This window comes from Plectropomus leopardus, chromosome 16, assembly GCF_008729295.1.
Source record: "Plectropomus leopardus isolate mb chromosome 16, YSFRI_Pleo_2.0, whole genome shotgun sequence".
NCBI classification, from domain to species: domain Eukaryota; kingdom Metazoa; phylum Chordata; class Actinopteri; order Perciformes; family Serranidae; genus Plectropomus; species Plectropomus leopardus.
Window position 1 is genome coordinate 13,600,202 of NC_056478.1, and position 24,784 is coordinate 13,624,985.

The window sequence follows — 24,784 nt, forward strand, 5'->3', positions numbered from 1 at the left end:
TAATATTTAAACAGAAATGTGAAGTGAGGTGTGCTGTACTCATGAATCTCTAAACAACCTGAAGGCAGCATGATGTGACATCAATGCCCAAGATTTACAAGGAACCTATGCATGGCTGTGTGAAGGTTAAATGCTCCCTACTGATAACATATTATTGGGAGATAAGTGCAATACATCTATGGTAAAAGAGGGACATTCTCACAGCAGTTTACCCTGTTTCTTTGTTCTACTGGTGTATAATCTAGCTGCTCTGTGAATACACAATATTAGTAAAACTTTCCATATGCAATGCGAATGCTGTCACTGATATGCTCCATCAGCAAAATACCTGGATTATAACTGGCATCATCTTGTTTTCTGAGTTCAAGTAAATCAACCATAGACCAGCAGTCAAATAAAGAAATTCACCATCATGCACACTGATAATAACAGCAAAAAAATGTAATGACCCTCACCAACAAAAAACTTAGACAGCTGCTTGTTTTACTTCCACTCAAATTGAAAGTCAATGTTCATCACTATCCGTACCCGCTTACCCTTTTAAGGGTCGCGGGGGGCTGAAATGTTTCCCAGAAATTGATTATATGTAGATGGATAACATGACAGCTCTCTGACTCCAAATAATGTGACCAGTTCAGGATGTCAGAAGCTGTATCTGTGATGTTTTTGTTTCATTTTTGTACAGGGGGCATAAGTTGAGACATGTCAACCATCTCTATATTGAGCCTATGAGCCCAGCTGATATTGAGCAAAACGCAGTGAACACTCTCGACAGGGTCCAAACAATCTGAACAGGTCGCCAGGACAGGTCGTTTTTCAAACCTCTCTGGGTAAAAAGTATCATTAGTACAATATGTCCTGGGCACAATGTTTTGCTCATGATCCATAAAATCAGCCTGAAAATGAAAACAATCTGAAATTACTGCATAAGAGTCTAGCAGAGCCTTGGAGTTGGTGGACCCTTGTTGGAGCTGGCCCATAATATGCTATAATTGGCCAGTCTGTGTAGCGGTACAGGACTATTGTAAGGTCAGTTAACTAACAGGCATGTCTTAGGTCTGTGGGAGGAAGCCAGAGTACCTGGAGAAAACCTACACCGGCACAGGGAGAACATGCAAACTCCACACAACCGGCCAGCTATTTCAATTACTAACTAACTAAAGAGCAGTTTCTGCCTAATGCAGTGAGACTATATGCAATAAAAGCATAGCCATAAAACGTTTCAGTCAGTGACAGCTTTAATGCTTGGAAGCGTTCTTCATAACAAACAAGCCCCCACATGTTGATTATAAACAGCTACACTTCAAACAAGTTCACACAAGTTTCACAGGCAGATCTTTTCTCGAACGTGTTGTTAAAAACAGGAACAGAAAGGAACTCTATCTTCCTTACATGTAGCTCAGCAAGTTTCCATAAAGTGGTTTAGCAATTGGGGAGGGTGAGTCGTACTTGCCCCGAGTCTTACGTGTTCACTCGCCTATGTTAACAACTTAATAGCTAGTGCAAACATATTTATGTACACATTTGTTCTCTGTATAAAAAAGTTACACTCTGCTATGAATTCATTACCATGTGCCACATATCTTCATGCAGCTTTTAAGTATTTTAAAAAAACAATTCCAGGACACACTGAGAGGGTCACTCTCAGTGAGTGTGCAAGAGGTTTCAAGTTTCCTTATCACACATGTGGAGCACAGAAGCCCAGAAAACCTTTTGGATGAAAAACTTTCTGGCGCCATTTTCATCTTTCTGCACAGTGAATGGCACATATACAAGTAGCAATAAGCAAATACATTTGGGGACATAAAAATTAGTAATAATACATGCAGAAACTTCTTTCATAAGAGTACCCATTTGTACGCTCTTGCTGTTCAACCTTCTCCAACCACTAAGTGGCAGTAAGGCATAAAGAAAATTTTGGAGACGTCCAGATTTTGAACAGATTATAGGCAAGTCTACTCAACTGGGGTCCTGCGGGCATTGGCAGGCCACATCCGGCCCAGAAGCAACTTCTGAGTGGCCCATCTCGGAATGAGTACCAAAAACTGGTACTAAACTGCCCCAGGGCAAAATTAATAAAGAGCAAGTATTAATAAGCTCCAACATTATTGGTTCTTTTATCAGTACTTTTTAGAGTTTTGGTTTTGTTTATTATCATGGTACAGCATTTCACTCCTGCTGTCTGCATGTTGGGGCTGCTCCTCCACATGCACGCATAAGCCACAGAGAGAGAAACAAACCACACACCCACCCCCACCACACACACACACACACACACACACACACTCCCACTCCCACCCCCCCCCCCCCCACACACACACATAGTTTTAGAGTGAAATCAGTGAACAACAGAGAAAGGCTGTGTTGCAGACGAAAAGAAGATAACTTGAAGAACACTTGACAACTACAGTTGTACGTAAGTACTTTTCCAATAGAAAATCAATAGTTTATCAATGTGTTCAGTAAGTAGAAAGTGAAATCTGCTCTGTCTGCAATCTCTCATCCACCAAGGTTATGTTCACTTAAGGTTATTTGGTTGGTATTTAGGTTTATTTGATGTGCCTGTGTTATATATGTGAAAAAATATTTTATGAAATTTCAAAAGTGAAATGATAAACATCTTATTTTCCTATTTTCCAAGAAGTAGAGCAGCTCTTGAGACAGCAGCAACAGCCAGTGAGCCAATAATTCTCATTTTTATCAATAAATCCCCCTCTTCTCATCTCCCTGAACTAAAGGCATTTGAGCCCTTCAGTCAACACTGCTGAAGGTTTATCACTGTGTATATTATTGCCCACCAAGACATTGATTCACCAAACAGAATTTATATTCACTCAAGTGTGTTTGTCAGACTTACGGCTGATTTTTGGCCTGAGACCAGAATGGGTGTTTGAGTAAAACTCGTGCTCCTCCTTGTTTAACTTAAATAACCTTTCTTATCAAAGCACAGTTGGGAGAGTAGCATCCTTCCCCACACCCATGACAGCTAAATGTATAGACATTAAAAACCAGAAAAACAACATTGTTTCAACCTAGATCACCTTTTACATCAAAGCACTGTGGGGGAAGTAGTATCAAAAGGTTGAAGTCAGGGGTTCACTACAGAAAGAAAAAGAGAGGAAGACCACACAAAGAAAAAACCGGGACCTGCAGTTATACGTAAGAAAAAGAGATGGTAAAAACTGCCTCTGTCTGAAGGGGTAGGTATGAACTTTAATCATCTTTACTCATTGTGTGACAGTTGATGATCAAAAGCCTGTACTTGTTATAATGTTTGAAAGGCAATACTAGACCAGGTTAAGCACTAACAAGCATTTTGAATGCCTGTGGACTAATAGGTCTAGAAATGCTAATTTAAGAATCCAAGTTTGTTTTTGCAGAATGTTGGGGCATTCAGTATATAATGTTAATATTTTGCTTCTTTTCTAGACAGTTTCCACAGAGCGATCATGGCTGAGTACAAGCTAGAGGTGACAACAGGTGACAAGCAATATGCAGGAACATGGGACCACATATATGTCACCTTATTTGGAACTGGAGGGCAGAGTGAGAGAAACTGAGTTGGACAACTATGGTTTTGACTTTTCAACGGGGACAGTAAGTTGTTTTTTTAAATGCAGCTAAGCATCACTTATATATTGATACTAAAATTAGGCCTGGGAAAATGTAATTTGTTTGTAAATTTGTGAATATATTTATGATGGGGTACTGTTTGTCTTTATCAAGGGACTATTTAGAGAGAATTACATTTACCTAACTTCACTGAAAGTATACATAGAAAATGGCATCATCGTCATCATGTGGAAATTTACTGAGCTTTTCACTTTTAAGATCATAATTAAAGGGCTGTGAAGCATAAAGGCAAAAAAACACAGTCTTTTGGACAATCTTTCAGCAAATTTTATTCACTTTTCTAGATTTACTATGTAAATGATTTAGATTTAAATCGGTAAGCCATACTTATTTGATGAGTTGGTAAATTCATCTTACAGCAAATTTGATCCACACTTACCTTACTTTACTATATGAATGATTTGGATGAATTCAAGTTTATATTTAGTTTTTAAACAGTAAGCCACACTAATTTGATAAGTTGGCAATTTGATCTTCAAGGTGTGGTCTATTTGACATTCACCACTGTAATTCCTGCTGCAACCACTGACTGTATTCAAAATTAAATGGTTGGTGAAAATATCAACACAAAATGGTAGCAATTCATCCTTATGGTACTACACTCACATACATTTAAATTCAGTGTTCTGAGTACATACATACAATACATTTCAATTTCCACCTGGCATGACAGTCTGATACTTTTTGTATTTTAATGTAGATTCAGATTTCTATATTTTTATTAAAATAATTTAAGAAGCTTGTCCAGCCTTGGTGGATGTATTTATGTATATGTATTCTATATATGTTTATTTCTATATATCCGTATTCCAAGACAGGGACCTACACCGTGAAAACCAGTTTATCTCTGGGGAACCTTCTGCTGGTTAAGGTGGAGAAAGATCCATTTTTGTGTCTCCCAGAAGATGAATGGTACTTCTCCAAAGTCGTGGTGACGACTCCAGAAGGAGAAGCCATTCTTTTCCCCTGTGTTACAGATGGATCTCCAGGGGAGAACTGGTGGAGCTGAGAGGAGGGAGAGGTCTGACTCAAATTCCCCAAATAACTGATATGGATAGAAACACAAAACATGGATATCATTCTTTTGACACATTTTTGGGGAATTTCTGTTAGTTTTATCATTTTAAAATTCTCATTCTCAGTGTTGTTTTCACACCCCAGCTATGAAGAATTTTGAGGAGGACCATCCCCTGTTGATTGACCACCGAAAAAAAGAGTTGACACTTAAAAAGAGCTTGTACCAGTAAGTTTTCATGTGTGCAGTACAGAACGCACATAGAGGTACAGTTATAGTATCTCAAAGGTTTATCTGGAGATATGTCTAACTGCTTTTTTGTAACTTTGTTATTTATTTTATTTTTTTTAGATGGAAGAGTTTGGCTGCAGGACTACCCCAAGTCAACCACTTTGATGATCCTTTAAAGCTGCCAGCTGACATACGTTTCTCTATGTCCAAAATAACTGAAATAGATCAAACGAAAATGATAACGTGGGTCTACAAACATATATGATGGACAGAAACAGATTCCATTAAAGTCATATTATTCTCTGTGTTTTGAGCAAAAAGTTGAATTTGAAGTTATTATTATCAGTATCTTGCTTACTTCTGGATTGTATTTTCTTTTTCGCTGAACCCTTTTTATTTTAGTGGCATTGAACTCAAGCTTAAGGGGCTGCTTGGATCTTCTGAAAAATGGGAAAGCACTGAAGACATGAAAAAAATCTTCTGGTACAAAAAGACAACAATGTCAGGTAAATGTTTTTCCCCATTTTCTAGGTCTGAAGCATAAACCACCAAACCAACGTCATTGTCCTAGCTGCATAAGATACAGATGTTTTTCCTGTTAGGTAAAATTATTTGTTTTTCTATACAGTTAAAAATGTCTCAGGAACAAACCAGCAGTCATGTTTTTAGTTAAATGCCCATGATCATCATGTTGAACTTCAAACTCAAAGAAAGAAAAACATTTTAGAAATTATATTTGTCAACTGCTGTTCTTCCAGAGTATGTTTCTGAGCACTGGAAGGAGGACGACTTTTATGGATACCAGTTTCTGAATGGAGTCAACCCCAATATGATCAAGCGCTGCTCAGAGCTTCCCCCAAACTTTTCCAGTCACAGATGAGATGGTGAAGCCGTTCCTGACAGAGGGAAGCTCTCTGCAGAAGGAAATGGAGGTAAGAAAGACGAGTGGCTTTAAATGAGTCATAATCTTTGCTTTGAAACCACTGTGTTTAAAGAGTGTACATACATCACAGTGGAATCAATCGATTTATCAAAATTATGTGATACCTCTTTAAGTAACACATCTTCTGTCTTTCCTTACCACACAGAAAGGCAACATATTCCTCTATGACCAAAAGAGGATGGATGGAATACCACCCAGAGTCAAAAATGGTGAACCTCTGCACGTGACTGCTGGTCTCTGTTTGCTCTACGTGAACCCAGAAAACAAATTCATGCCAATTGCAATACAGGTGATCACAGAGCAAACCTATGACAGTATTTTTATGTTATAAACTTCACTAGTCTTGTCACATAATCATGTAGCACTCTACAGTATTTAAGTATGTTTGCAGAAGTCCTGTTGCACTAGTTTAACATACTAAAATAAAATCTTATGTAACCACATTCCAGTTGCATCAACAACCTTCGGAGCAGAATCCCATCTTTCTGCCCAGTGACCCAGAGACTGACTGGCTGCTGGCAAAGATGTTTATTAAAAATGCAGATTTGATGGAACACCAAACAGTCCAACACCTCATGAACACTCACTTTCTGGCTGAGGTCTGTGCTGTTGCCGCTCTTCGCAGCTTCTCTGTGATTCATCCCCTCTACAAGGTAACATTACACAGTAGAGATCACATCATGATGCTGCTCTACTTTCTTCTATTTCTGTGATCCGAACTGATGATCTGAGTTTTTAATGATTGATTTTTTTCACAGAAATCTTTTACCTTAAATAATGCACAACAAATTAATGGATAAATACATATTAGAAAATATTTGTATTGCAATTAGTGGTTAGCTTTCAAAGTGATATCAGGGACTTTGTATCCATCAGGGCTTATACTTGGAGGGAAAAAAAAGGTCTTAAAAACATGTTGTCAGTGTTGTTTGCTTTTGGCTTCCTTTTTGGTGATCAACACACCCAGAATGTGCTGCCAGTTGTTTGCTCAAATAAGTGTCACACTTTGGCTTCAAATATCTATCCCTCTGTCTGCACAGCTGCTGTTTCCACATTTTCGGTACACTCTCTTCATAAACAATGCAGCCCGCAACAGTCTTTTAGGACCAAAGGGGATTTTGCGTTTGGTATGGCTCTTTAAAATACATTTCTGAATATTCAGATTCCAATTTTATGAATTCTTGCATAACTTTGTTTTAAGATAGATTAGATTTTTGGGGGGACGGCGTTACAATGTGCATACATTTATATGTAAAAAAATGTCTCTGATGATTAAGATTTGTGTATCATGAACTCGACAGACTACGCTTGGGTATGATGGACTGATCGAGCTCATGAGAAGGGCTCACTCTGACACGACCTACAGCTCCCTCTGTCTGCCAGAGAACATCACTGCACGAGGAGTCGAGTCCATACCAAACTTCTACTACAGAGATGACGGCCTGAAGCTGTGGAACATCATCAACAGGTTACCTTTCAACAAAATTACAACTGTGCATACTGATTTTTTGACGAGCATCAGCATGAATCTTGCTGTCCTTTATTTTTTTGTACATACAAGTGTAACTATTTAAAATTGTTTTATGTGCACCAGCTTTGTGAAGGCAGTAGTGGAGTATTATTATCCCTCAGACAATGAGGTGTGTAAAGACACCGAGCTGCAGGAATGGATCAGTGAAATATTTCTGCATGGCTTCTTTGGAAATAAAGCCTCAGGTATGTCACACATGTTCTGAAATCATCTGTAAACACACACACACACACACACACACACACACACACACACACACTTTTATATATTGATATACAGTATACTGTGAATAATTAACTGATCAGGATTGTGCTGCCAACAGGGTTTCCAGCATGCTTTCATACGGTCAAAGAAGTGATCAAGTTCATCACCATGGTGATCTTCACAGTGACAGCTCAACATGCTGCACTACACAACGGGCAGGTGAGACCATAAATAATCAGAAAAATAGTAAAGTTCTTGTTTAAACAAACTTAATAACTAATCAAACACTTCAAATGTATGCAACAAAGAGCAGATCTGGGATGTGCTTTATTGTTATTTTCTCTTCAGTAGAGCATTTGCTGAATTTTAAACCATAAGACAGATATCATTTCTTACCTAGTTTTACATTCCTTTTAATGTGATAATGTACCTCATGCAAGAAGCGATATCCTCAAATTTTCTGTTATTTTTGTTCGTATCCACAATTTGTATTTCTGTAGGTAGGCTTTATTTTTGCTCCTACAACATCTTGTTTTCACTGTCCATATTGTTTGCTAAATGTGAAGAAATATAAGTTTTAAATTTGAGGAACATAAAAAAAGCATGAATATAACATATTAAGATTTAGATTATTATATTTTAGATTAATTATAATGACTGGATTAATAAATTAATCAACTTAAAAAGAAAAACAACTATACTTAGTTTATTGATCACAATTACTGCAATTTCAGTTACTGTACATACCTCTGCTTAAGTCAATTTACTCAAATACTGTATTCATGTACAAATATCAGGTACATCTGCTTTACTTGAGTATCTTAATCTCATGCAACTTTCTACTTCTACTCAAGTACATTTCAAAAGGAAATGTTGTGCCTTTTACTCCACTACCATTTTGCACCGAAGCCACATAAAAATATATGAGCACAGTTGGAATGATTGGTCCACTGATTAGAAAAATAATTGACAAATATTTTGATGATTGTTCAATTATTTTTCATGCAAAAACATTGCATGATTCCAGCATCTTCAATATGAGGACTTGGTGCTTTGTGTTCTTATTACTTAAATTATTCTGCATTAAGTCCTTTCACGTAAATGCATTTTCCTTATTTTACTTTTACCTAAGTGATCAGTGCAGGACTTTTACTAGTACCATGTAAGTAAATGATCTGAATACTTCCTCCACTACTGACTCTGCTAAAGCATTTCCAGCATCACAAATGTTTTTCAAACCAAAGAATGACAGCATCAGTTGTTTCTTTTCCCATTTGAAACTCATCTTTTTAAAGCATGACCATTATTGTTCCAGAACTTTAAGCACAATGATCAATGATCCCGTATACCTTAACTAAATTTAACATTTTAATGCTGATTAATGCTCAGACTTTAATGTCTGTTTCGGGAGCATGGGCAAAAATCATGAATTGATATGTAATTTCCAGGACTTGTGTGGTTCTTCTGGGGAAAACTTCAATTAATGTCTTCCTTACTGACCATCTATTGAACATCAGACATATTTCACCACGATTTCTACCTAATAGCTGAAGTCACAAAATCATGGTCATATGTACGTGTGTGTAAGTGTCGATTTAGGATGAGTTTGCAAAAGGTTTGTGGTGTCAATCCCTGCTTTCCGGAGTCAAGGGCAAATGTCGAAGCAAAGGAACAATAAGCAAAAGACTTTTTTGTGTGTGAAGAGGACTTTAAGAGTTACAAAAATAAAGAGTATATACTGAAACTTATTTCATATTTTAGTTTGACTACTACTTCTGGGTGCCCAATGGCTCACTTCTGCTGCACAAACCCCCTCCAACCACTAAGGGGCAGTCGAGCATGACGACAATTTTGGAGTCACTCCCAAATGTTGACGAGACAGTGAAGTTTGCAGCAATGGCATGGACCCTTACAAGCACCTACACTGACATGGCAAGTTTGGTGACGATGAACAAAGTCATTATAATCCAGCCACATTTTGAAAGTTCTTTAAAAAATTCTACCAAACAAAAGACTGTGTCAATCTGATTCACTCTTTCTGTTTGTCATTTTGGCAGGTTCCCATGGGAACATACCCAGAGGAACGATTCGATGAGCCTGCCATTAAGGAGATGATCAAGAAATTTCAAGCAGAGCTGTCCTGCCTTGGTGAAGCAATCAGAACAAGAAACTCACAGCTTGACCTACCTTACACATATCTGAACCCTGCTGAGATAGAGAACAGTATAACTATTTAACTGAGTCTGAGGAAGCCATTCTTTATCTTTCTGCATAAGTCAACATGGTCAGTTCCTTTTAAACACCTGTATTGCATGCTGGGTTGTATGTAAGTCTGATATATGCTGTGTATTCAAGTTCTTTTCTTTTTGATATGGTAATATAATATAATATATAATATTAATATGGTAATTAGCCGATGTACTTTTGCACGGCAAGCTTCACTAGTATGAACTTCATCTGCTTTCTTTGCAGTTCAAGAATGTTAGACCATGATGTTATTTTGTGTGTGTTGCACACTTATTACAGACATAAAAGTCAACACAACCTAAGCGAGAGAAATAAAAACGTTTTCGTGAAAACACTACTTCTAGAACATCCACCTTGTCCCAGTGTGAGCAACAGAATAAGAGCAAGCATGACTGACTGTGTCAGTCACTCTTATAGAGAAAATGGAGATAACTGTCAAAACACCCAGCAGCAGCTAGCAGCAAGTAGTGTAGTCAGTGGAACAAGAACAGCACCTTTTTCAAATCATCTGTACTCTCCTCCCCCTCATGTTCTTGTTCGTCAAGAACCGGTTTCTCACAATAAGCAGTTAACATGTTGTCAGAATAAGTTATATTTAAAATGTACAAGTCCCTACTTGCACTTAAATGTCAGTACAGGGAAAGAAAACAAGTACGATTATAACCATTGGGAGCAAGGGTGCAACAATTGGAAATTTTAGAGTTCAGGGGAGATAAATGATTCTTGTTTTTGTAAATACTACGGGATACTGGGAAACAAAACTAAAATTAGGGGAAAGGGTGTTAAGAACACTAATATGCTGTGGAACATTTAAAGTAGTGTGTCCAGTGTGAACCTGATTTATTCTTACCAAGTAAACAATTCATTGCTTTCAACTGCTCTGCCTCTGAGTACTTCATGTGAGTCCACATCTCTGTGTGTAGAACCAGTAATTATAGTGGTCTACGCTATACACATCTTTTAATATTAGGATACTCCAATTACAGTATACACAATAAGATGATGAAGCTGAACACATATTGCATGATCTTTGTGTGTAGTCTAAGGTCTTCACAACATATAATGACAGAGTAGCAATGTCTAGTGTGCAGCATTTGGATATAATTAAAAGTTGTTGATGTTGGCACACTGTACACTTTACTTCTCTTTCCTCATTATATGACAGTTGATGATCAGAAACCTGTACATGCAATCATGCATACCGAGATAATACTAGACCAGAAGTTAAGTGTTAACACCCTTTTTGATGGTTGTTGAATATATATTCGAATTATCTGTACTCTCCTGACCCTGGGGTGCTTGTTCATCATAAAACAAGTTCCTTACAATGAACAGGTAACACGTTGAGTATGAGTCCCTACTTGAACTTAAATGTCAGAACGGTGAAAGAAAACAAGACACTCTGTACACTTTACTTCTCTTTCCTCATTATATGACAGTTGATGATCAGAACACTATACATGTAATAATGCATGCAAGACAACCGTTGGAGCATTCAATACACAGTTTAGAGATTGTGTAATGATTGCTCCACACTTGTGGAGTGTTTCAGTATTTAAGTTCCTGTTTCCCACATACCCTCAGTATGGTTCAGACATGCTTCCCATACCACTGATTTTTTTCATTTTTGTGAATAAATCCCACAATCCTTCCTTTCTGTCTAACTGTATGCATTTGGATCCTTCACTCATGGCCATGCACTCAACATTCCTGACAGTCTATCACCTGTATTTCATTGCACGTCAGTACACTGATTCACATTACGGAATTAATGCTCACTAAACTGCGTTTGTCTGACTTAAGGTTGGCTTTGGGCCCAAGACCAAAATGGATGATTGAGTACAACTTGTGCTCCTCCTTGTTTCAACTTCAGCCTCATCTTCCTTATCAAAGCACATTGGAAGAAATAGTATCCTGCCCCACACCCACTAAAGCTTAATGTAGAGACATGAAAAAACAGGAACACAACCTTGTTTGGCGGAGAGAAAGAAAGCAAGGACACAGACTACAGAGAGGGAAAACCTGAACCTGCAGCTACACGGCAAACAGGTGGTAAAAACTGCCTCTATCTGAAGGTGCAGGTATGAGCTTTATTCATCTTTACTCATGGTATAACAGCTGATAATAAAAACACTGTACATGTAATAATGCATGCAAGTTAATACTTTTGGATGATTGTTGAATATTTTGAGTGCAGAAAAAAATCAAACCTTTTAGTAAACTATTTGCAAGTGTGAAAACAAAATGACAAAATTACACAATTTAGAGATTTAATTTGTTTCTTTTTCAGACAGTTTCCACTGAGAGACCATGGCTGAGTACAAGCTAGAGGTGACAACAGGTGACATGCAATATGCAGGAACATGGGACCATATATATGTCACCTTATTTGGAACTGAGGGGCAGAGTGAGAGAACTAAGTTGGGCACGTACGTCTTTGACTTTTCAACTGGGACAGTAAGTTAAATTCAGTGAAACACTGCTCATGTAATGATTCTTAAATTACACAATGTACAAGGGCAATGTAATGACTTCTGTTTGTGCATATATTTTAGTGTTTGTCTTTATTTAGTGAGTAATTGGACTACATCTCATGTAGCTTTTTTTTTTAAAAATTTACTTCCCTTAACTAAGAATCAATCATATGAAAATTATGAGAGCACATCACGTCGTTAAAAATTAAAGGCTGTAAAGCACAGAAACAAACTGTGTGAGTCTGTTCAGTAAGCCAAACTAATTTGATGAGTAGTGAAATTCTTCTTCAGTGTGTAGCCTGTCTGACATTAACCACCATAACTCTTACACAGATTGTGTAACTGTAACCAAAATGAAAGGGCAGGTGCACATATGAAGAGAATCTAACAGAACTTAATCTTTACGGGGCTTCAGTTACATAAAACTTTTAAAGTGAAAATAACTTCTAGTGTTTCTTAGTGGAATTATTGATGGCCCTGCTATTGCAAAAACACCAGGTCACTCTCTGTTCATCTCACAGGCTTAAAATGAGGCTCTTATTGTGCTGTGTAGAGTTCGTCAGCCCTCATTTCTGCAACTGGGGACAGTAACTGCAAAGAGCTTACATACATAGAGTAGCCAAGGGTTATGAGTTACGCCTACACTTAGGAGGGTAATGACATAACACTGAGGATACCAAAATGGCAAACTTTTTAATGTTTCCCACAATATCAACAGCAGCTTATTTACAATTTGACTCAGTGCTGAGGACGCAACTTTGCAAGCCACCAATTACTCCACCCTAAGAAGTTGAACAACAGTCAAGTTTACCAAAGGAAAAATCCAGTACGGCTAATTGAAGCTACTCAGAAAAAGTAGTTCAAACCACATGACATTGAGCAGAAGGCTAGAGCACTCATTACACCATTTCTAAAACTACATGCTAGAGAAAATTCCAACACAATATAGTACAAAACAACCTGTGCACGCATACTTGCCAATCTTCCCGTTTTACCTTGAGGACTCCAATTTTTCATTGCCCTCTTCTGGACTGCTCCCATGGACACAATTCAACTGTACTTTTAGTGATTCATTTACAAATTTTCACACCTTCATTAAATTACTGGATTTGGAGTTAATACAGCTATACAGTCCACTCAAATGTGTTTCTGAAAACATTTGAGGCCAGAAAATTGCAAATGAAGTTAGAGAGTCTTGATAAATATTTGATGAGCACTGCTTAGTTTGGCAGTTCTGATGGCATGCTGCGTATTGTTACATCAATCTTTTCTCAAAAAATGTTGACTTTTGGACTTGACCACGTGCAGCAGGATTTATTTTATACGGAATTGAGTACTTGATGCTATTTATTGCACCGAAACCTCTAATTCTACAAATAGTATAATATGAATAATACTATTGCAGTCTAACCTTTATATACAACTGTGCAGAAACACAGATTTAAATGAAATAAACAGACATTAAAACAAAAAAAACTGCAAAGGTTCAAATGATGATTTAGAATTTGAATGTAAATATTATGAATGATGCTTCAAATTATTTGGTACAGCCCTACCATATTTCTTTATATTTATAGTGAGATTTTTTTCCAAGACAGGGACCTACACCATGAAAACCAATTTGTCTCTGGGGAAACTTCTGCTGGTGAAAATGGAGAAAGATCCATTTTTGTGTCTCCCAGAAGATGAATGGTTTTTCTCTAAAGTTGTGGTGACGACTCCAGAAGGAGAAGCCATTCTTTTCCCCTGTTACAGATGGATCTCCAGGGGAGAACTGGTGGAGCTGAGAGGAGGGAGAGGTCTGACTCAAATTCCCCATATTACTGAAATTTGAAATACTGAAATCATTAATATTAGGATCATGAATATCTCATCTTTTCATACATTTTTTGTTTTCTTTTGTTTTTTTTTTTATTCTGTTATGTCATATAAAACTTAACAAATGAGTTGTTTTCTCACCTCAGCCATGAAGGATTTTGAGGAGGTACATTCCCTGCTGATTGAGCACCGGAAAAACGAGCTGATAAAAAAAAAGAGCTTGTACCAGTAAGTTTTCATGCTTGCAGTACAGCATATACACAGAGACAAATTTATGGTCTCAGAAGTGTATGTGCATAAATGTCTAACAACTTCTTGTCTAACAACTTCTTGGTAACTTTGTTTTTGTAGATGGAAAGTTATGGGTGAAGGGCAGCCCCACATCAACCATTTGGATGATGTCTCTCAGCTCTCAGCTGAAATCCGCTACTCTAAATCCAAAGCAACTGAAGTGTATAATACAAAAACCATCATGTGGGTCCACACAGAATTGCATGATGAAGCCATACTCTAATGTCTGAGGCGAAAAGTAAATTTGAAGCATTAATATCAGCAAGTACTTCAATACTGTATTGTGTTTTCCCTTATTTTTTTCCTATTCTTTCTTACTTCAGTGGTTTGGAACTCAAGCTTAAGGGGATGATTGGATCTACTGAAAAATGGGAAAGAATTGAAGACATGAAAAAAATCTTCTGGTGCAAAAAGACAACAATGTCAGGTAGATTTTTGATTTGCTTTATATAAAAAGTCTTTCAGGGGAAAAAAACAACATCAAAGATATTTTTAGTTAAAGGCCATGATAATCTTGTTGTACTTAAAACCTAGTGGAAGAAAAACATTTTAAATATTCTATTTTTATAACTGCTATTCTTCAAGAGTATGTCTCTGAGCACTGGAAGGAGGACGACTTTTATGGATACCAGTTTCTGAACGCAATTAACCCCAATATGATCAAGCGCTGCTCAGAGCTTCCCCCAAACTTTCCAGTCACAGAGGAGATGGTGAAGCCATTCCTGGCAGAGGGAAGCTCTCTGCAGAAGGAAATGGAGGTAAGAAAGACGAGTGGCTTTTAAGTCTGTGTCAAGTGAATTCAGATGTTTGTTTCAAAACACATTCTAAATGTTGGAAACTGATTGTTGAAAACATGTTAAGAACACCCTTTATTATATAGCACTGAATTGTGGAATTTGACAGTTGACTGTTTTTTCACCATTTTCCTGTTTCAAGATTTTTTCGGCAGGCCTCAAAACATAGCTCAATGATGCAATGGAGTTACACTCAGCATAACCCTGCCCCTGACAGTGTAGCAGTATAAAAATGAGAAGCATCATTAGCATAGTCCCGTGATTGGGCGTTGCCTCCGCCCCTCCAGCGGATACGCCCCCAGCACTTCAGATCAGAGAATACTGTGCATTTTGTCATGATTTTGAGACCTCTTTTTTTGGTCATTCAAATTTGGTCAGGTGTTTAATAACACATCTTCCTGTAATGTGACAAACTCAAAACACATCTTAATTATCACTTTGCATAGACTTTAGATGAGTCATAATCTTTGCTTCGGGTGATGTATACGTTTAACAAGCACATTTAAATCAAAGTGGAAAGTCCCTAACTATTATTACCTCGATTAATTACAAAACTGTGACACCTCGTGTGTCTTAAATATTTTTCTTTTATCTTTTATTTCGATACAGAAAGGCAACATATTCCTCTGTGACTACAAGCAGATAGATGGGATACCCCCCAGAGACAACAATGATGAACCTCTGCATGTGACTGCTGGTCTCTGTTTGTTCTACATGAACCTGCAAAACAAACTGATGCCAATTGCAATACAGGTACTAACAGAGCAAATCAGTGACAGTATTCATTCTTTATAAGCTTAAATCCATTAATTGCTGGTCACATAATCATACAAAATTCCACAGTACATTAGAATGTTTTCAGAATTCCTGTTGCACTTGTTTAAACATACATTTTACCACATTCCAGTTGCATCAACAACCTTCGGAGCAGAATCCCATCTTTCTGCCCAGTGACCCAGAGGCTGACTGGCTGCTGGCAAAGATGTTTATTAAAAATGCAGATCTTCTTGTTCAAGCTTCAGTCCACCACCTCATGAACCCTCACTTTCTGGCAGAGGCCTATAATGTTGCCGCTCTCCGCAGCTTCTCTGAGATTCATCCCCTCTACAAGGTAAAGTTACACAGTAGAAATAAAAGTACTGGGGTACTTTATTTCTATTGCTTTGTCCTGAACTGTTGATTTGATTGCTTATTGACTCATTTTTCAGGTTCTTCTTTGGGTATTTTATGTCTTTATTAGAGAGTTGACAGCAGGTTCAATGTAACATTTTTCCCCCATTGTATGCCATTTGCACTTTTAGAAATACAGAAGCACTCCAAGGAAACCTGCTGCCAGTGTGGTTTGCTTAAGGCTTCCTCCCTTGGTGACTGGTACACCTTGGATTTGTTGCCTGTTGTTTCCTCAAATAAGTGTCTTATTTTGACTTTTGTTCTCTTTGTTCTCTTCTGCAGCTTCTGTTTCCACATTTCCGGTACACAATCTACGCTAACACTACAGCCCGCAAAAATGTTTATTCACCGGATGGGATTTTGAGTACTGTATGGCTCTTTTAAATAAACATTTCTGAATACTCAGACTATTCCAAGTTTATTGCACCATTGCAAAAACTAAGTTTTAGCTTTTGACATTTTTAAATACTTTTTTTAAGTTCAAGAGATGTGTCTGATAATATTATTGACTTAATAGACTACCATTGGATACCATGGACTGTCAGAGCTCATGAGAAGGGCTCTCCCTGAAACGACCTACAGCTCCCTCTGTCTGCCAGACAACATCACTGCACGAGGACTGGAGTCCATACCAAACTTCTACTACAGAGATGACGGCCTGAAGCTGTGGAACATCATCAACGGGTTAGCTTTCAACAAATATTGAAACTGTACATATCAAATTATTTTACAAGAATCAGCTTTCTTACATTCACCCTTATTAACTCACACTTCAGAGTGCGTCTACCCCTCTCTTTCCTGCCTTTTGTGGTTCTCTTTTCAAGCCATCTCTATACAAACAAGCTGAAAATTCCTGAAATCTTTTAGAAATCAAATTCAATATGTTTTATGTGCATCAGCTTCGTGAAGGCAGTAGTGGAGCACTATTATCCCTCAGACAGTGAGGTGTGTAAAGACACTGAGCTACAGGAATGGATCAATGAGATATTCACACATGGCTTCTTAGGAAACAAAGCCACAGGTATGTCAGACATGTTCTGAAATCATCTGTAAACAACCTAACCGTACATATGATAACTAAAACTAAAGTAGCCCATACAATAATAATTACAATTTTTCAGTGCAGATAGTGATTGCCAATAACTAACTGAAAATGACTGTGCTACCACCAGGGATTCCAACAGGTTTCAATACGATCGAGGAAGTGATCAAGTTCATCACCATGGTGATCTTTACAGTGACGGCTCAGCATGCTGCGGTGCACCATGGACAGGTAAGACCATAAATAGTTAAGAAAACAGAAAACTGATTAAACCCTTCAAATGCATGGAAAAAGCAGCGGATCTAGAATGTATTCTGTCATTATTATTTCCTTTTATTGGGGCATCAGCTGAGTTTTAAACCAGGAGAATGAGTTTATTTTATTTTTTACAGTTTTACCTTCTATGTTATGTAACAGTTAATATTAGACCCAATTATATACACTGGTTTTTCTTCAAAGCCAGGACCATGACAAAAAAGACAATATCAGAAGAAAGTAAGATCTCTTCTAGACTAGGTCCATAAAGAAGAACAACATCAGATGTTAGTTTCCCCATAAGTATGACTGCAATCATTCCACGTGATTATTATTATGACAATGAAGACAGAGATCCCCTTACTTTAACAAGGGTTACGGGTTTATCCATACTTCTATGTGTCGTTTTAGAGAGCATGGACAAACTACACCTACACATTACACCTACAGGAGCCAACCCCAGAAAATCGAATTCAGTGAGCTCTTTAGAACGACCCATTCTTTCACAAATGTTTGTAAAGGCAGACTGCAAGGCTAGGTGCTTGATTTTATACACCTGTGGCAATGGGACCGAATGAAACACCTGAACGCAATGATTAAGAGGTGTGGCCCTATACTTTTGTCTATATGGTGTATGATTAGAACATAAAAATTCAGTAACAATTAGCATAACACATTTTTGAGTGAAGGGGGACTTTACTATAACTATTACTACTAATTACAAAATTGATATTAATACATCCCGAAACTTCTGTCATAATTTAGTACGACTACCACGCCTTTGCGCCCAATGGCATACTCCTGCTGCACAATTCCCCTCCAACCACTAAGGGGCAGTCAAGAATGAAGACAATTTTGGAGACCCTCCCAAATGTTGACGAGACAGTGAAATTTGTTGCAATGTCGTGGATATTTTCAAACAAGTACATGGACATGGTAAGTTTGGTGACAATAACAAAATCACTTCACACATCTACATTTTAATGTGTTTTGAAAAACTCTACCAAACAAAATACCGTGTCAACCTAATTTACTGTTTCCTTTTGTTATTTTGGCAGGTTTACATGGGAACATACCCAGAGGAACGATTCGATGAGCCTGCCATTAAGGAGATCATTAAGACATTTCAAACAGAGCTGTCCACACTCAGTGACGCAATCACAGCAAGAAACTCACAGCTTGAGGTACCCTACATATACCTGAACCCTGCCCAGATAGAAAACAGTGTAACTATTTAAGAAAGTCTCAGGGAGGCTTTCTGCATGGGATGATTGTATCCATGTATTTCTCAACACCTGTCTTACATGTTGGGAAGAGCTTTATACTTTGTATTTAGTACATACAATAAGTAAGGCGTAAGAGACAGTTAGAAAAGGGTTGCATGCTGGGACAAGAAGACTTAATTGTAGTTGTGTCACAATGAGTGAGCCTGCGGTATGATAAGAATGTTAATATGTTGTTGTATCATTGAATCACATACCAAAAAAAACCTAAAAAAAACAAACATGTAAATACAATGGAAGTAAACAAGCCAACTTGTGACAGGGTTATAACAATGGCATTTTTTAAAACAAATGGAATTAAACTGCACTTTTTTGTAAATGCTGGGTATCAAGTGAGTGTAGTACTTGGAAACAAAACTTATGTTGGAAAATGGAAAATGGTGTTAATGCTAATATTCTGTTGAAGTCACTAAGTTGTTATGGTAAAACATATCTCACAGTCACAAAATGGATCACAATCTTGTGATGGCATCATTCCAGCCACGATACAGCTATCATAACTTCTGAACCAAACAAAATTATTTTGAGTTTTGATCCACAGATACTAAAATGAACCAATTAAATGTGTGAAGTGTTTCTAAAGACCTTGTCTATAAGTCTGTTTTAATAACTTTTTAACATGTTGTCTCCTGTTTTTGGTGACCCAAACACAAATTTCAACCCTGGTGGACAGTAAAGATATGTTCTATTCTATTTTTTTATAATCTATTCTCATCCATTCTGTATTGATCCTGCAACCTGAAAGTGAGGGTTCTAATGACCCTTTCCCTATTTTACCCTTGCTTGGACCACACCCAACTTCAAACTGAGCCTTCATTGTGATCTCAAATTGACACCTGTTAAGTTTTGTACGGTAGGGGTATAAGGTGTCGGGTGTGACTCTCCTCCCTACTTCCTACCCCCTTTCTTGGCCCCTTTGCTTTCCACACCCACACCTCAAGCACATGGTATGCTGTCCTTCTGTTATCTTCTCTGTGTTTTCTTCTTCTTTTTGGATGTGTGTGTTCAGATCCCATATAATATTAATAACACTTTCTAAACCAGCGCAACAAAGTGCTTCCCAATACAAAACCATACAATATGAGAAAACAACCTAAAACATCATTCAAAGTACATATAGTACATTCATGTACCAGTCTGAATATGTTTCCAGTTACCCACACGCTCCGCCCCATATTCACCGTCTCTGCACCTCTCATCAGTCTGCTATCTGCCTGTTCACACCCGACTACTTTATCTAGCGGTATGAAATCTGTGTTGGTTTTATAAACTGTGGGATTCTTTACTTAAGACTTATATTGGGATAATATGCACAAATATGCACTGTCTATTATATCTTAAGGTTTGGCTTAGTAAAGAGCTGTATAATGTTTGTCCTGCCTTATGTCTTTACAATAAAAGCAGCATGTAAAAAAATTCCCAGTTACTGAGCTTCATTTTTAATGGTTGGTAAGTTTATATCAAAAGCATATGTAGTTCTTTAAATTGCAATATTATAATAAATCTCCAGTATGTTTTTGTATACTTGAGAAACTCCAGATGCAACTTTCATTTTATTCACTCCTGCAATTTGTAATGATAACATGGTAAATATAAAATGCCCATTTAATTCCATCATCATTTGTATTCTTCATAGTCATTGTTGTCACATAACTATTATGTTTTTAATATAAGTAGTAGTAGTCATAGTAGCAGCATTAATTTTTAAATTGTGGTACACATATTCAACTTACTTAAGTCTGGAAATTTGCAACAATTCAACAAATGAATCCACCATTCTTCCCAGTCTGCATAATTACCATTTTAGATTAGATGAAGCCAATTGCTCTGTTCTCTGTCAACCTTTTAAAGAGTTAGCAGGTGGGCGGTAATTCGGCTTTGTTGCGCCTTTTTTCTTGTAAAGTTAGCTTCCAGACAAATTGTAGATGTTAACTCTAAACTTAATACTCTCTTGGTTAGAAGTGTTGTGACAGGCAGACCATCAAATCCTCTGTAATGACAGGAAAAGTCTAGTTTGTCTGCTGGAAGCAACAGTGGTGGTCAGAGAGCCATCCAGGTAGCAAAGAGAAGAGACTTCTCTGCTGTTCTGAGCAAAATATGGAGAATTGTTTTTGACGTCTAAATTCATTGATGCTGTTGTTGGTGGGGGATGTAATAATCAATAGATCCGGATCGATATATCAATTCAGTGATCACCAATACAATTTGTTCAATTCAAAGTGAAAACATCAATTGCTATCATCCTCTTTTGGATATTCCTTTATTTTGAAATTCTGTGTCACTGTCAAACAGGGACGGGCAGATAACAACCCGTGCTGTTCTGTCAGGAGACGCAGTGGCTTTGTCAACAGTGAGTATAAAGAGTATAAATAATACATGTACACTGTTAAGCTATGAGCAGAGGAAAAATCCACCAGCCCCTAGGCTAATTTATGCATTGTAAAATTGCTTAAGCTAATAATGGGTGACGTGCACAAAACAACTGTTTCATCTGTGAACCTTGACAATTATTATTGAGCCGAATTTTATACTTTTATCAAATTATGTTTTTGTTGATCCATTTTTGAAGGCTGTTGCGGAAATTTTCATTCAGGACTTTAAGCCAGATGGCCCTGAAGTTAAAGGAAACAGATAATGGTCTGGGTTAAAATGGAGACATTTCTTCGAGAAAGGTAAAAAAAAAAAAAAAAAAAGCCCTGAAGGCTAACTTATATCATGCTGTTTTATGTGTCTCTTGGAGTAATTTTAAAGTAAAGTTAACCACACTTAACTGATTACAATTATTAACATTATTTATGTTTTATTAGAGATTTATGTTTTTATTTTTTATGGCCAAAAGGAAAAGAGGAAAAAGTGGAGCTTCTTCTGTTGCAAATTGTTTTAAATGGGCAAATGGTATCATCTCCATCGAAGGCCCCAAAACTGAATCGAAATCATCTTGTGGCAAAATTCATATCGGTGGCCAAAGAATCGATGTAATATCATATTGCGATGAAAATGGTGATTTACACATCTAGTTCTTTGAAGAAAAAAAGATCTCTGTTGCCATTTTGAGTAGGCTGGGGTTACATGACATGCCTGTTTACATTTTGCTATAAGAGTTGAGTTTAAATGAACAAATATTCATCTGTGGAGTTTCAGTGATCCCGACATCAGTTAGCATCACTTCACTTTCTGCCCAATACCTTTGTCATGACACAAGTACATACTGTACTCTGTCTGTTTGCACTGTTCACATACCCTGGAGGTGTGCTTTCCCAAGGTAAATAGTGTGCTGTTAAGACTGAAATGTTACTCTCATCCTGTTCTTTTTTTTTATTTAAAGATTATTTTTTGGGCTTTTAGCCCTTAATGGATAGGACAGCACAAGTGGGAGGGGAGAGGGGATGAGATACAAGACAGGACTGAGGCCGGAATAAAACCCGTGGCTGCTGCAGTGAGGACACAGCCTCTGCACATGGGGCACCCACGCTACCAACTGAGCTACTGGGAGCCCCTGCTCTCATCCTGTTAAACTTCATTTGATCTCCTGTTACCACCCCTACCTGTTGTCCTGCCTGGGCCTATCTTACCACGTATGTCTGCTCCTTTTCCCAGCCTATAACTCTTTTAGGAGAAATCTAAGCACACCATAAAGACTTTCAAAACCTGGCCAGAGGGAGCTCTCTCCCAAATAAAAGACTGTTTTGCAAAAAGACTTATTTGAACACCAGGATCTAGAGGATTACACACAAACTGTTCTGTTCTACACTGCAAGCTGCAATGACAACATCATTTTGAAGAAAAACATTTGGGTCTATCCAAATCAGAAACCCTGGATGACCAAAGAAGTTCACTCACTCCTCAGAGCTTTTGACATGGCCTTCAAGTCAGGAGACAGGGCCCTGTACAGCACCGCAAGATGCCAAACGAGTCTATAAGAGAAGAACTGAGGAGCACTTAACAGACAATGACAAAAGGCGGGTGTGGCAGGTAGTAGAGCAAATTACTAATTACAAAGGCAGCTCCACCACCAACTCCAACATCCATGCTGCACTGCCAGAAGAGCTCAACTGTTTCTTTGAACAATTTCAAGTGAAAAATCAGACTGGTGAACCCTGAGGAAGGCTGCTGGTCCCAATTGAATACAAGCATAGGTATTCTGAAACTCACACTTATAGAAAAATGCTAAAAGAAAACCAGGGTCAAAAAGGCAGTAGCTAGTAACAAGCAGTGTGATCAGTAGAACCACAATTGGACCTTTTTATAATCATCCGCACTCTCCAGGCCCTCAGGGGCTTGTCCATCATGAGCAAGTTCCAACTGGTACTTGAATGTCAGTACAGTGAAAGAAAAAACGATAGGGAGAAAGGGAGAAACAACTGTGCATTTTAGAGTAGATGAAAAGAAGAATGAGATGGCTCCATTTCACTAACCATAAACCAGGGATTCCAACGCCTTCATTTAATTGTGCCGTACTGCCAGAACGTCAAACCACATTTCTGTCTATGCATATTTTTGTAAACAGTTATGATTTTGCTCCTCAGCGTCTGCAGTTTTAAGTCGGCCAGACCGTGCACACCGTAGTCCACCACTGGGTCTAACCCTGTGTAACAGCAGCACAAAAAGTTTGTCTTCACTAGTTTCACCTTTTGGGGGTTGGCAAATTGTTAGCACACTTTTCTGCTGTCTGCCAGCTTAGTTTCAATAGCTGCATTTACACTGCTTGTTTAAGGCGGGAAAGGGTGTATTGTCTTGAGGACATGTATATGTGTGCTACCCACCATGAGAAATTTAAAAGGAAGTATGTTAGCATAGAGGCTGATTCAAAAAAGAACAGTGGTGGTAAACGCAAATGGGAAAACAATAAGATTCATGACCTCCTTATCTCCCAAGCAGAGGACGAGATCAGCTGTCACATAACAGAGACAGTAAATGCTTGTGACTGAGAGGTCATGCGTTTGTTATTGTGTAGAAAAGACTGCCAATGCATTGGTTAGTTGTCACGCTTAAGGCAGCCCCTCATTTGTTAAACACCACACCTGTCATGCCTCCTTTCATTGCTGGATCCACGATGCATTGTAAACTGGAACAGAATGATGCTGCCATTGTTTGGCTCTATGTAAAAATCCAGGTGTGGTATAAAGAGCGACCTTTGTTGTATGATCTCTGTGTCAAAATGGCTAGTATCTCATTTCCTGCTCACCCTGTACACTCAGTTTGGTTCAGGCTTGCAACTGATGTCAGTAAGTCTATGATTTTCCAATTTTCCCTTCCTATATCTATAAACACATATATGACAAGCAGCATAGATTTTTCTGACAGGTGGCACAGGTGTGCAAAAGCAAAGAAGCATAAAGTTGTACAACTGTTGCTCCTACCCCTCACCATACAGCTACTTATAAAGACACTAAAAACCAGAAACACAACATTGTGAGGAGGTGCCAGACATGTTATGTCAAAGCATAGTGGGGGAGGTGGTCTCAAAAAAGGTAGGGCGGAGGGACTCACTTAAAAAAGAGACGGAGAGAAAGAACGCAGACCAAAGACAGGGAAAAACTGGACCTGCAACTATAAGACGAAGACGTGGTAAAAACCACTTCCATCTGAAGGTGTGGGTACTGGAACATTTCTCATCTTTTCTCTTTGTATGACAGTTGATGATCAAAATACTGCACTTTTAAAATTGTTCACAACATAATACTAAACAAAGTTAAGCTTTATCAAGATTTTTGGATAAGTGTGGACGAAAATTTGGACACTGGACAAAAACATCAGAAGCTCTTAGTACATGAATTATTTGCAAATTTAAAGTTTCTTTCTGCGTGTTGGAGTATTCACTTCACAATGTAGAGATTTTATTGTTTCTCTTTC

General features: G+C 37.9%; 2 protein-coding genes and 1 pseudogene across 5 annotated transcripts in view; 2 read left to right on the plus strand and 1 right to left on the minus strand.

Moving 5' to 3' along the window:
* LOC121955228 (protein-glutamine gamma-glutamyltransferase E-like) overlaps nucleotides 1–24,784 on the minus strand; it is a 145,228-nt gene that overhangs the window by 22,325 nt on the left and 98,119 nt on the right. The window lies entirely within an intron of this gene.
* LOC121955230 lies at nucleotides 2,364–10,679 on the plus strand (annotated as a pseudogene).
* LOC121955229 (hydroperoxide isomerase ALOXE3-like) lies at nucleotides 11,722–20,347 on the plus strand. 4 transcript variants are annotated; one of them, XM_042503086.1, is made up of 15 exons: nucleotides 11,722–11,879; nucleotides 12,099–12,261; nucleotides 13,873–14,077; nucleotides 14,243–14,324; nucleotides 14,448–14,570; nucleotides 14,711–14,814; nucleotides 14,973–15,145; nucleotides 15,791–15,934; nucleotides 16,089–16,292; nucleotides 16,634–16,720; nucleotides 16,869–17,035; nucleotides 17,251–17,372; nucleotides 17,524–17,624; nucleotides 18,414–18,584; nucleotides 18,707–20,347. In XM_042503086.1, the coding sequence occupies exons 2-15, from the start codon at nucleotides 12,115–12,117 to the stop codon at nucleotides 18,884–18,886; spliced, it is 2,010 nt and encodes a 669-aa protein (XP_042359020.1). In that variant the 5' UTR covers nucleotides 11,722–11,879; nucleotides 12,099–12,114; the 3' UTR covers nucleotides 18,887–20,347. The 4 variants fall into 4 exon arrangements, with proteins under 4 accessions (XP_042359020.1, XP_042359019.1, XP_042359017.1 ...); XM_042503085.1 differs by having other exon boundaries at nucleotides 11,723–11,885; XM_042503083.1 differs by having other exon boundaries at nucleotides 11,723–11,879; nucleotides 12,095–12,261.

Coding starts and splice junctions, on each gene's coding strand:
- LOC121955229 (XM_042503086.1), top strand. CDS start 12,115: ATGGCTGAGTACAAGCTAGAGGTGACAACAGGTGACATGCAATATGCA. Junction 14,571..14,710: donor TATAATACAAAAACCATCAT/GTGGGTCCACAC, acceptor TTCTTACTTCAG/TGGTTTGGAACTCAAGCTTA. Junction 17,373..17,523: donor CTTAGGAAACAAAGCCACAG/GTATGTCAGACA, acceptor TGCTACCACCAG/GGATTCCAACAGGTTTCAAT.